The sequence below is a fragment of the Rattus norvegicus genome, chromosome 10 (genome assembly GCF_036323735.1).
Source record: "Rattus norvegicus strain BN/NHsdMcwi chromosome 10, GRCr8, whole genome shotgun sequence".
Classification (NCBI taxonomy): domain Eukaryota; kingdom Metazoa; phylum Chordata; class Mammalia; order Rodentia; family Muridae; genus Rattus; species Rattus norvegicus.
The window spans coordinates 58,203,119-58,216,643 of NC_086028.1; the positions used below are offsets into that span (position 1 = coordinate 58,203,119).

At 49.0% G+C, this 13,525-nt stretch overlaps 1 protein-coding gene across 2 annotated transcripts in view; it reads left to right on the top strand.

The window, feature by feature from the left end:
* Window positions 1–212: 212 nt before the first annotated feature.
* Window positions 213–13,525, top strand: part of Itgae (integrin subunit alpha E) — a 59,276-nt gene continuing 45,963 nt past the window's right edge. Inside the window, exons 1-2 of one of the 2 annotated variants that reach the window (XM_039086945.1) lie at window positions 213–334; window positions 12,316–12,439. In XM_039086945.1, coding sequence (XP_038942873.1) covers window positions 298–334; window positions 12,316–12,439 — 161 coding nt within the window. In that variant the 5' untranslated portion in view covers window positions 213–297. The remainder of the gene's footprint in view (window positions 335–12,315; window positions 12,440–13,525) is intronic. The other variant, NM_031768.3, reaches the window with a different exon arrangement.

The window sequence follows — 13,525 nt, forward strand, 5'->3', positions numbered from 1 at the left end:
AGCCAAATCTTAGCTCACTCGTGCATGAAATGGGGGGTCTAGTGAGTGACGGAACTGGCCTGACAGTTGTCTAAGCTCCCGGAGCCCAGCCCACAGCTATGGGGAAAGCCACCTGCTGGCCTTGTATGAGCTCTGGTAGCTGTGTCTGCTTGAGAGTACCTGTAGGTCTGTGGTCCCTTATCTGAATATGCTTCTGCCCCGCCTCCTGGCCTCCCCTGCAGAGGAAGGGAAGCTGAGGGCCTTCTGAGGTTCTCTGTGTCGCCCCACTCAGCTCACACGGTTGCGTCTGCTCCAGCTATGAAGTGGTTCTTCCATGCCCTTCTCTGCGTGGCCAGTAAGTCAGCCTTTCCTGTCTTCAGTGCTATCATCTCTGTCTGCCTGGGCTCCAGATTAGTGGTCAGAGAAATGCTGGGCTTCCCTTGGGAAGTGCCTTTGCTCAGACAGATCTGGAGGTTTACAGGGAAGACCTCTTCGGTGCTGATGGCCCCTGGCTTCAGTTCTATGCAAAGTTAGTTCCCAGAGTGCGGAAGCTAGTGATGTGCTGTGCCACCCAGAGGGCCCTTTGTTAGTTAACAGAGCAGCTTCAGCTGCTGAAGTCAGGAAGACTGGAGAGAATGTGGAGACTAGCAGGAGATGTGTGTGTGTGTGTGTGTGTGTGTGTGTGTGTGTGTGTGTGTAAATCTACAGACTGAATATCGAGGGGAACCTGCTTCTTCTGTGATGTGGAGGAGGGACAGGTATTGATTGTCCCCTGCTGTCAGAGGATCCCACTCTGTCTTTAACCTTGAGTGGGAACTGCCTTTGGACAAACTGTCCTGAGACCACCATAAGATCCCAGAGACAAGATAGCGTAATCAGCTGAGCCCCCAGGGATCGCTCAGACAGGGCTGTAGTCTGGTCTTGTCTGGCTCTCTCTCTCTCTCTCTCTCTCTCTCTTTCTCTCTCTCTCTCCTCATACTTGGCAAGAGAATAAGGTGGCATCAGACACAGTAATTTGGGGGCCGGAAGCTGTATCTCTGGAAGGCAGTTCATGCCAGTCAGTGAAGGTTTGAAGGAGCAGAGCCACGTCCCAGGAGGAGGATGCAGGATGAGCCAGCCATGAGCCAGAGCATTCGGGAGGCAAGCTAAGCCCTGCTCAGATCACCGACACATGGGTGGGGAAAGTTTTGATGTTTTAAAAAGACCCAGTGGAGCCAGAGAGACGGCTCAGCAGGTTAGGCACTTCCTGCCAAGCCTGAGGACCTGGACTCCATTCCAGAGACCCACATGGTAAAAGAGAGCCTTCTGCCTGCTGCCATCCTCCTCGGCACACACGTGTGTGTGCACGGACACACAAGCTTTGTTTTTTAAGCACTTGATGGTCACCATGGAAGATAAAGTTGGTCGGATGTTTTGCTATGTTGCATTCTAGACTTGTTTTTATTTCTGTTACCTGCAGAGTGGGAAGTGGGGCTTCACCTTTTTTCTTTTTAATCAGAGCTCTAGTGCCCCATCATCAAAGCTGAAGATGCTGAATCTAGAGTAGTCCACTCCAGGATAGACTGAAGGGTGGGATCAAGGAGCAGTAGGGGCAGAACCGTGTCTAGATAGGCCTCTGTCCTTCCTCACAGCTCCAGGATGCTCCATGGCCTGGATAGATGACCCTAGCAGTGGCACTTTGGGCTCCTGCCCATCTTTGTTTCCCGCAACCTCAGCAATGGCATCACCTTGGGCACCTCCCCCACTACCTGCCATTCATCAAACCCCTAAATCTCTGGCACACAAGTTGACAAGAACAGGATGGAGCCAAGCAGTGGTGACGTCGTGCGTCTTTAGCCCCAGCACTCGGAAGGCAGAGGCAGGCGGGTCTCTGAATTCCAAGACAACTTGATCTGTAGAGTGAGTTCCAAGATAGCCAGGGCTACCCAGAGATACAAAGAAATCCTTTCTTGAAAAAACAAACAAACAAACAAACAAACAAACAAAAGCGAGACAGGCAGGTTTGCACTGAGGCCCTGCTGCGGGGTTAGCTATGCTGTGGGATGCAGTGGGAGCTTGGCCTTGGTATGTGATGGGCAAAATGAGATAGCACCGCTCTACACTGTGATGCCTGGGGTTGATGCTACACCAGGCCTCAAGACTGAGGCTGAGTCCTGAGGGCTTTGGGAATTGGAAGCAGGCAAGATGCTACGAAGGAGAATGAGGATGAATACACTCTGAGCACGGGCCCAGGCTCTTTACTCCTGTGCCTTGCTGGCTTCTCTGGGTTGGGGCCAATCCACAACTGTTCCTGACCAGATGGCTCTGCCCTTCTGCCCTTCCAAGCCACCCATTGTGGTAATGATCTTTTCCTGTCACTCATGGGGGCAAATGGACTAAAGGTTGTCTAAGGAAGGTTTGCAGAAAATGCAGATGCATACACATTGAAGTCTAGAGCAGCCTAGGCCCCGGCCCCCAGCCCCTATCCCCAGTATACCCCAATGCCATATGCTCTGCCCCTGAGTTCATTCTGCACTGACTCATTCTGAGGCCACAGTAACTCACTTCCTCCTGTGTCTCAGAGGTAGAGTTTACTTCTCTTGTGAGAAGGGAACTTTGCTATGGATCTGTGAAACCTCATGACTGAAAGAGGAAAGAACCAGAGTCCAGGACCTGCTGTGCTCAGGACACCAACCCCAGCTCCCCAGTGGGAACCACTGGGGAAGTTAGGAGGTGGCTGGCCCGGCTCTGCCTAGGTCTAACCTACAGCTATGTGTAGATTTGAGAGAAAAGCTTGGTCCTCAGAAACAGGGATCCAGGTACCTGAGATAAGCCTAGGAGAATGGTGGTGTCTCAGCAAATAGGCAGACTAGGAAGAGGGGCTTTCAGAAGCAGCAAGGCCTGGGTCTGTGAAGACGATGGGGAAGCAAAGACATCGGAGCAGAAAGCTGCTTACTCTGATGGTGTCCTCCCCGCCCTAGATTAGGAGATGCTGGGCCCCAGCATGATGAGAAAGCAGGCTGTACACACATTCACCTTCCTAGCCCAGGGGAGGTTCATGGAAAGAGCTATAGGACCCAGTGGAACCACACTCAGGTAGAAAGGACACAAGATGTGAGGTGGAGCCTCACATCTCTGACCTCTGGAAAACTGGCTCGTGTGTATGAAGTATGTGTGGTACACATAGGGAGTGTATGGGAGGTGAGCGGTGCGTATGCCGTTCATAGGTACTACTATATTATAGACTGTATGAAGTGTATCGCCTGTGTGGTATACAAGACATATGGCAGGTATGAGGTGTGTAGATTTTATATGGAAGTTAGATAGTATGTATGGAGCATGCAGTGTGTATCATATTTGTGGAATATGCATTATGTGTGCATAATATATGAAATATATATGTTATATACAAGTACTATAGGGTATTAGTACATACTGGAGTATATGGGGTTTATAGGTATGCATGAGGTATCTATGCACAGAAGAACATGTGTGTGGTGTGCACAGGTATATGGTTATATACGGGGCATGTAGAAGACATGGATACCTGAGGGCTTCTCAGTGCTGGAGTTTAGCAGCATGGAACCCAGGGTGTCAGGCTCTGGGAAGCCAGGGATGGTCTCGAGCACGGTAGGGACGATCACACTTGTACAGAAGATGGAGTTAAGAAGTAACAGGAGACAGCAGAGAAGCTGGTGAGGAGGCTGCAGTAGTGGTCCAATCCGTGAGTGCTGAGGAGGGCAGGAGGATACAGTCGGGATGGTTATAGGGATGTTCAGGGGAAACCTTGGGAAATTCACATGTGCTTAGCATGGGGCTGTGCCTTGTATCCAGGAATTGCCTGAGATTGGTGTCTGTTTTTTTTTTTTTTTTTTTTAATCAGGTAAACTAGAGGTGTGGAGCGAGGGGCTCCGGTTGCCAGTGAGGTTTGGGGCTGAGGTAGTAAGGCTCTGTGAGAGAGATGAAGGATGTGGTTCCTGAGCTTCTCCTGTCAGACAGGTGCTCTGTAGATGCGTGTGATCTGCAGATGTCTATGGCCCTCCCCTGCAGAGCCTCTGGACCAGGCTCCAGGATGCTGAGCCGAGAGTCATTTCTATAGCTCGTTCCTTCTATAAATGTGGACTTCATTTACTGTGAACAGTGATGACCAGTGGGCTGCGAGAAGACATTTAGAAGGCCTAGTGCAAAAGAAGAGGTAGTGGGGGCTGCCGGGGTGAGGTCTCTGACTCAGAGGCCCATGTGACTGGAGACAGTTTAGGGGGACAGCCCTGTGGGTAGAGTGGTGACAGACACAAGTCTGACTGGGTTCTCACATCTGACTGCGTGGTAAATTTGGAGGAAGAAGGTGGGCGGTGAGGTTGTGAGAGAAGTGGCAGCCCCTTTACCTGTGGTCACAGAGCCTTTGACAGCAGGATCTGCACACCAAACCTCCACTTGACAGGCCCTCAGCTAGCGTCGCCCCGTCACAACTGGAAAAAACAAAAAGTAACGGTCCCTCAGTGTCCCCGTGGCATAGCAAGGATTTGAACTCAAGACTTTCTGCCCTTAGGGCTCAGGTTATTTTTTTCTCAGTCTCTGTGGAAAGTATGAAGTAAAGGGAATATGGAAGTGTGAGCAAAAATGAAATATAAAGCCTCACAGTGGACATGCATGCACGTGCACACACACACACACACACACACACACACACACACACACATGCACACCATGCACACTATGCACACCATGCACGCACATATCTATGCATACCTACCAATGCATGTACTGCTGCTGCGTCCCCTGTTTATAAAATCAGATCTCCATGACCTGGTCCCTTGCCCTAAAGCAGGGTTCTGCTAGCATAGCAGGGAGCCATGCCTAGCAAGGGGCTGCTCAGCTCCTTGGGAGCCATTTGTAGCCCTGTTCTCCCCCCCCCGCCCCCGCAGTGTTTCCAGGTTTTGGTGTAAGCAATGAAATCAAACCACCTGGGCCTCAGACCCAAATAATCAATTTAGAGTTCAAGAGCAAATCGGTAGCCTCATCCTGTAGCACAGTGCCTGGAAGACAGCACTGGGAGGAGCTTTTGTTTACACCACCCCCTCCCTTTGCTTTCCCAGCCCTTTAGAGATCCAGCCAGACTCCTCAGTTAAACAGAGCAATCATGGGGAGGGGAAGGTGTGAGAAAGAGGGCTAGCTGACCTGTTATGCTATTTTCAGGGTGTCTCTTCTGAACCTGGCTCTGTGGTTTGGGGGTATCATGCATGACTCAGATCACAGGTTGGGGGAGACAGATCTAATCATACATTTTTTTATCAAGATGGGGTTTAGTCAGAGCCGGCAAACGCCACAGGATGCTGAGTGGGTTCCGGGATCAGTGAGCTACTTTACCCAGGATCTGGATTGGCTGCTGGGTGGCTGAACAGGCCCATAAGGTGGACCTGCCAGGAACATGGGGGCAACTGACGAGGAAGGCCCAGGGGATACAAGGACCATCTAGGCCTGGTGGGCAGGTGCCTCTGATGCTCTAGACTGCAGATCCACTCTATCAATCAATTATAGGCAATCAAGACACTCTGCAGTTCCTTTCCCTTCAAGCGATTCGCTTCCCATTTTCTCTTAACTGGCTCACTGAGGCACAAGGCAGAGCGTGAAACGAGCCAAGGAGGCGGAGTCCAAACCCCAAGCGGTCCTTGCCTAATTCACAGGGAACACCATCATTCCCTTCTCAAATGGGGAGTCCTGACTGGGGAACCCTGTCTGGGATGGCAGCAAAATGGACATCAGGAAGACTGACAGGAGAAAACGGGGTCATCAGACATAGGAGTACACAGTGGCTTATCTGGGACCCTGAGCTGCAGAAAAGGAGCAGGGACCTGGAGCTGCTGGGCCTTGAAGTCCTGAGAGGGTGGGGGAAGGACCTGGAGAAGCAGCCAATGCGGTCCAGGTAATAAAACCCACCTCTTCCTGAGGCTACTCCACTCAAGAGGGTTTCCCTTCTAGATGTAAAATTGATTTTTGTTTCTGGCAAAAAGGCCTTTTGAACCTGGTATGTTCATTGTGTCTGTAATTCCCAGAAAAAACAGCTCATTGGTGTTTGAGACTCGCTTTGGTCTCGTATGGTCGTATTTTGGGATGTCATGTCCTGGGCACCATACTATATGGAATGTACTTGTGGGGACTAGAGAGGCTCTGGTGTTTTCATTGGGTTCTCAAAGTGGTCTGTGAGTCCCCAAGCACTGGGGAACTCATGGTCTGGTTGCTTTCTGTGTTGCTCAGGGCAGTTACAGAGGGTATGAATGGCAGCTCTGGGAAACTTGAGGAGTCTATGCTTTCTCCAAGCCAATCAAGGAACTGCAGCTTGGTTTAAATACAAGTAACAGCTGTGCTCTGTCAGATAGGTTTTGGTTTTTGAAACAACTGTCCTGTGTGCCCCAACTGTCCTGGAACTTGCTAAGTAGTCAAGGCTGGCTTCAAACTCACCTCCACACTTGGCCAGAATAGTTTCTTTTTCCTGTTTTGTAGACACCGTGTGTGACATTGGCTCATGGACACATTTATCCAGATAAAACGATAAGTATTTACTGAGACCCAGAGCTGGGTCCAGAGCCCAAAATGGGGCTGGCTGAGGCAGTATAAGACATGTAAGTTAATGGTTGACCTCCTTCCTTGTCTAATTGGATTCTTCCCTTTTAAAAACAAAGCAAAAACAAAATATATAATTTCCTCCTGTCTGCTTTTTTCCTGCTCCATAATTCTAGTGGCTTTAATATTACCAGGCCAGGCATTTTAATAAATCAGCACAAATTATTCTGAGCAAGGCTAAGGTAAGATAAAGGAAAGGAGTACAGAAGCATGGGACTGGGGAGGTGTCTCAGTGGGAAAGCATTTGCTGGGCAAACATGAGGGCAAACATGTGTAGCCCTCGCTGGACTGAAGCTCACTGTATAGACCAGGCTGCCCTCGAATTCACAGAGATCCACCTGCCTCTGCCTCTAAGCACGAAAACTGGAATAAAGACCCTCAGCATCCACATAAAAGGCTGGGCATGGAGTATGTTTCTGTGACTCTAGAGCTGGGGTGAAAGGAGCAGAGTCAGATGGGGACCCCAGAGCTCCCAGTCCAACCACTCTGGCTAACCAATGAGCACCAGGTTCTCAAAAATAATGTGGGGGTGGTGGTGGTAGAGGAAGACACGTTATGTCTGTCTCTGGATTCCATACACAGCAGCACACATGCACACATACCCACACGAACATACACATACACTGCACACACTCAAACCCCAGTAAAAGATGAGGTCACAGGAGTGTTTAGCTGGGTATAAATGGTAAACTGGAGTTGTTTGTTCTTGAATTCTCCTGTCACAGGCTGGGGAGGAAGGACTGGGAATCTAACCAGTGGAAGGGTTTTCATGACAAGATTTCCAGTGTGTCTGAAGGTGTACAGGATATCTGTAGCAAGCTCAATGCCTACCACACATACAACACGGCTCTCAGGATTCCCACGCACTGGATACATCTCTGTCATTCCCACTCTCTGCCAAAACATGGAAATGAGGTCTGAGGACCCTCCAGCTGTAGACATATTCACAGTGAGGAGGCTTGCTCTTGGGCCCTTCCTTGTCTTCCTGACTCAGGATCTGTGATTTTGGATCTTTGGGTATGGCTGGGCATGGCAGTACAAGTTTGTAACCCTGGCACTTTGGAGGCAGAAGTAAGAGTTTGAGTTCAAGACCAGCCTAGTCTGTAGTAAGTTCCAGGACAGCTGGGAGACAGAGAAACCCTAACTCAAAAGACCAAAACACAAAGAAGACATTAAGAATCCCCACTAGGAGGGGCTGGGGATTTAGCTTACCTAGGAAGCGCAAGGCCCTGGGTTCGGTCCCCAGCTCCGGAAAAAAAAGAACCAAAAAAAAAAAAAAAAAAAGAATCCCCACTAGGAGATAGATAACAATGCCATGCCAGTGTGAGGACTGGACTTCCCATCCCCAGAACCCGGGCGATTTAGGTGGGTGGGGCAGCCTGCCTGTAATCCCAGTATAGGAGGCAGACACAGTCCCTTAGAGTAACATGGCTCCAGGTTCACCAAGAGACCTACCTTATGAAAGACAGACACCTGATGTCAACTTCAGGCTCTGCATGTATATGCACACACATACGTACATGCGCCCCACACATAAAATAAGCAAAAGCAAACCTCAGAAGACTCATTTGCATGTCAGTGACTTACTGAACTCAGGAGCCCTGCCTACCTCTGCCTCCTGAGTGCTGGCATTAAAGATGTCTGCTACATTGCCCTGGAACCCTTCTTTCTCTCTTTTGTTTTAACAACTTTTTAAAAAAAGATTTATTTACTTATTTTATGTGAGTACATGATCGCTGTCTTCAGACACACCAGAGGAGGACATCAGATCCCATTACAGATGGTTGTGAGTCACCATGTGGTTGCTGGGAATTGAACTCAGGACCTCTGGAAGAGCAATCAGTGCTCTTAACCACTGAGCCATCTCTCCAGCTGCATCTTTCATTCTTTAATGATTTTCCCCCTCTTTGGTGAACAGAAGTTATTCACTTATTTCCTTAAATTTGTGTTGTTGGTGTCTTATTTTAAAAATATTTGTCTATCTGTGATTTCTTTTAAAAATGAATTATTTCCTTTTTTACATTTAGGCATGCAATCCGTCATTGTTAAAACACTCGTTTTTGGCTGGGATGTAGTTCAGTGCTCAAGGCCAGCCTGGGCTAAGTATGAAGACTGTTTTTAAAAAGTGTTTGTTAATCATGGGTTTTGTTTGACTATTAGAAATGTTCTTTATTAGATTAAAGGAATTCTCTTTTATCTCTAGTTTGTTTAGAGTTTTCATCCCATTTCCCTGTGTTGTGCCCATTCAAAGCATCCATGAGCCCCAAAAAAACTACCAAGGAGCTGATTCCAGTGCAACCGCCTTAGAGTCTTTTCATTCGAACTCAGGCTGATGCAGCAGGTCGGGAGGGTGAAGCCCCCCAATTTCAAGCAAGTATTTGTAGGGGGGAGCAAACAAGCAAGGGAGCTTCTAGCCTGGCACACATCTGATTGGGGGGCTATTATGGGATTTGGTTGCCCTTTAAAATAATCGGCTGGTGGTGGGAGCCACACCATGAACTCAGCGTCTGCTTTCCTCCTGATTGGTGGTTGTTAGGGAGTGACTTGGAGGTGCAGGCTTGTTAGGGAGTAACCTGGAAACTAGTGTTAGGTGCACAGGCTGTTGGGTAACTCAAGTTCAACCTTAGATCAGATTCTCTAAGACGGAGCCTAAACCCAAGACGGAGTTGTTCTGGTCTCTCACTCTCTCACCTGCAAGTTTCACGTCTATGATGTCACGAGGGGTGGGGACACCAGCTGTCAGTTGTCCTTTCGTTGACTGCTCCTGTCGGCATTTGGTGTCAGTCTTATGTTGATGTCATAAAATAGCTTGCAGATAACCTTTAGTTCCCACTCCCTGGCACACCGAACGCTGTTTCTGTGAGCCTCACTAGAACATTGTCCGAACGCTTTGGAGATTCTGTCAGTGAAGACATTGTGCCTCCTGTTCTGGTCCTCGGTAATGACTAAAACTCTGACTCACCTTGGATGTCTCTTCTTTGGCCAGTTTTGGTTTTTATGTTTAGGTTTTTGGTTTTTGGTTTTTTTTTTTTTAAGGACTTTTCCCATCTTACCTAAATTGTCAAGGTTACTGGCATAACCTTGGTATGACATCCTCTCCTGTGAAATGCATCTTAGGCCAGACATGGTGGCACATACCTTTAGTCCCAGAACTCAAGAGGCAGAGACAGGAGGATCTCTAAGCTGGAAGCCAGCCTGGTCTGCAGAGGGAGTTCCATGACAGCCAGGGCCACACAGAGAAACCCTGTCTCAAACAAACAAACAAATAAAATAAGTCTACAAAAACCCCCATATGAAGTAAAAGTGGCCAATGCTCAAACCTGTGATTAGCAAAAAACCCAAATCATCTAATATTAAAAACATCATTCAATTTTAGTCACATATTAATGAATTAATACTTCCACTTTCCAACAAAATATTAACATTTTACACTGTTTTATCAATTAATATTTTATAATACATGTATAATATAAACTATATTATCTTCACCACCCACCCAATACATCTTCTAAGAACTGCAGTTCAGACGGAGCCTAAATTGGTTGTAACCCGAGTCACAGAGGAAATCACAGAGGAAACACTGAGTGCTTAGATTAAGATATGAAAATCAGAACCTGCAAGACGCACTTAGAGCCGTGATTACAGGAAAGCAGTCTTTCACACATGCTCAAAGAGGCTGAGCATGGTGGCACAGGCTGTAATCTAGGCGCTGGGAAGACGGAAACTGGAGAACCCGGAGTGCAGTTCATCTCCAACTACATTAGGAGTTCAGGGTCAGCCTGTGCTACATGAAACCCCACCTCGAAAAAAAGAAACAAACGAGCAAAAACCAAAAACAAGAAAACAAAAAACAAAACAAAACAAAACAAAATCATATATATGCACACAATTCTATTCTCCCCATCCCTGTCATAGATGTAAACCTTCCGGAGTAATATAATGGAGACCCTTCTATACACACACACACACACACACACACACACACACACACACACACACACACTTTTTGTAGTGTATATGTAATTTGCCTGCAGGCATATTTGTGCACCACAACCACATACATGAGACCAGAAGGCAACAGGTTGTCTGGAACTGGGATTACAGATGGTGGCTAACCATGTGGGAATCAAACCTGGTTCCTCTGGAAGAGTAGCCAGTGAGTGCCCTTAACCACCATCTTATCTCTGCGGCCTGGAAGGCTCTATTTCAATAAGCTAAAAGAATAGCAGATCAAACCCAAAGATAGTACAGGAAAGAATAAAGATATAAGCAAATACTAACGAAGTTGAAGATGAACTCGCTATAGAGAAACTTAAGTTTGCTCTATGAATGATCAATAAAGCCAGATCTGGTGCTGTGGGACGGTGGTACCAAAGTGCATTAGGAAGCTAAAGTTGTCCTCTGTTAAAGAACTGAGTTTGAGGATGGCCTGAGTAAAAGAGGGGGAAAGCATGAGTGCTAATGCTAAAACTTCACTAAAGCACGTCCTAGTATGAATGAAAAGAGGGCCTCACCCTTGGTCCTAAGACACATTTTTTTCTTTTGAGAGTAGGGGCTGGGGGAATCGTTTCTCTGGGTGGCCTTGGCTGTCCTGGAACTCACTGTAGACCAGGCTGGCCTCGAATTCAGCGATCTGCCTGCCTGCCTCTTGAGTGCTAGGATTAAAGGCAGGCATCACCCCTCCAAGCTGTTTGTAGTTTTGTTTTCAGACCTTTGGGGCTCTTCCACTGGGCACGGTGAGTCGAGAGTCACCCTGTGCCTCAGTTAATTCCCTTTTCCTCCTGATCAGTGGAGTCCCATCAGATGAACACAGTTGCTTCATCCGGTCTCCCACAGGTGACGTTTGGCTTGTTTCCAGTTTAGGGTTTTTGAGGACATTGTGCTTCCTCATTGGTCACTTGTAGGAGTGTAGACCTTCTCTGGGGCTCTGGATCCCTGTTAAAGTTTGGTACAGGACACAGTATGAGCCATGTGACCGGTGTGAAAATCACAAAGCTGGAAGTATAAGGGCTGGGGGCAGCACGGGCTCCGCAGAGAGTGCTTTCCCTGGGACCGGCTCCGCAGAGAGTGCTTTCCCTGGGACCGGCTCCGCAGAGAGTGCTTTCCCTGGGACTGGAGCAGCACCGGCTCCGCAGAGAGTGCTTTCCCTGGGACCGGCTCCGCAGAGAGTGCTTTCCCTGGGACCGGCTCCGCAGAGAGTGCTTTCCCTGGGACCGGCTCCGCAGAGAGTGCTTTCCCTGGGACCGGCTCCGCAGAGAGTGCTTTCCCTGGGACCGGCTCCGCAAAGAGTGCTTTCCCTGGGACCGGCTCCGCAGAGAGTGCTTTCCTTGGGACTGGAGCAGCACCGGCTCCGCAGAGAGTGCTTTCACTGGGACTGGAGCAGCACCGGCTCCGCAGAGAGTGCTTTCCCTGGGACTGGCTCCGCAGAGAGTGCTTTCCCTGGGACCGGCTCCGCAGAGAGTGCTTTCCCTGGGACCGGCTCCGCAGAGAGTGCTTCCCCTGGGACTGGAACAGCTAGCTTGGTTTAGGAGGGAGGCCTGCAGCTCTGGGTCAGACACACCCGCATGCACTCCTTCCCGACTGGAGAGGCATTCCTAGAGATGCAGGATCTTTTTCTCCACTCCGTAGTGAGGCGATGACATCACAGGATCAGGCAGATTGAAGCTAGGCACAGGTACAACAGCCTCAGGCTCAACTGAGTGCCTATTTCATCAGGTGTTTCTCTTTGGCCCGCAGGCCTGAAGCCCTTGGGAGCCTTCAATGTGGATGTGGACTGGTCCTGGGTCACAGCACTCCAGCCAGGTGCGCCTTCCGTGCTCAACTCCCTTCTGCATCAAGACCCCAGCAACAACCAGACCTGGTGAGTGCAGCCAGAAAGGGTGAGGACTAGGGTACCTCCAAAGATGGCTGACACGCAGCCCAGAGAGGGCTGTGATTTCTCACCCCAGATCCTGGAGCGCCCATTTCCCTTGGTGACACACAGCCAAAGAGAGAAAGTGGGAATGGGGGGCTGTGATCCCCAGACCAGCCTGTGCAGAGCCCCTGTCCTCAGCTCATTGGGTTTCCCTTACACTGGGTCAGGGAAGGGAACTTTAGATCATACTTTAAAATGAACGTCGCCAAGGGTCTTTACTGACTTATAAAAGTTACATGCCCTCAACAAAGGAAAGTTGGAAAGTGACAACAAATAAATAAATAACTTGAAACTGTGAGGCTCAGACACTGAAGTTAAGAGTGCATCGTTCCAGGTGGAGCTCCTGGCTCAGAGACACCTCCCTGTATCCACTGAGCAAGCTTAATGAGGTACTGAGCCCCAGCCCCAGTTTCTCCCCCCTGACTGGTGATTTGTGGAACTCACAGGATTGCTGTGAGACTTTGAGAAAATGGAACCAAAGGGCTTTCTTTACATGGGTTCTGGCCGAACTGAACTGTGGGAAACACTGCCTTGTGTCTTGAGAATCTCATCGGCATCCGCCCTCTGTGGCTGAGCAAGAACTGTCAGATCTGAGGGTTGTGCGGTTGAGGATGTGGTGGGTGAAACAGGAATGTGTGGGGATGTGTTGGCATCATTGCCTTGGAGAGCAGTGTGGCCATTTCTGGTGTGTCCAGGACGCACAGTGGCCTTTGGTTCAGCACTTGCACCCCAGGCACCAGCTCTAGAGAGATATTTAGGTCCATGCAAAAGAAAAACCAAATGTGGTTCTTGAGAATGAACCCAGGATCTTACACATTCTAAGCATTCACTCCATGGCGGGGTCCCTGCTCCAGGCATGTAGATGATGATGATGATGGTGGTGGTGGTGATGATGATGGTGGTGATGGTGATGGTGGTGATGATGATGATCAGAGCTGGGGGAGGGGGAGGAGAGTGGTTGACAATTGAACTCAAGGCCTCAAGGCACACTACTAGTGAGCTTCATTGATATGAAGACATTCCCTGATATGA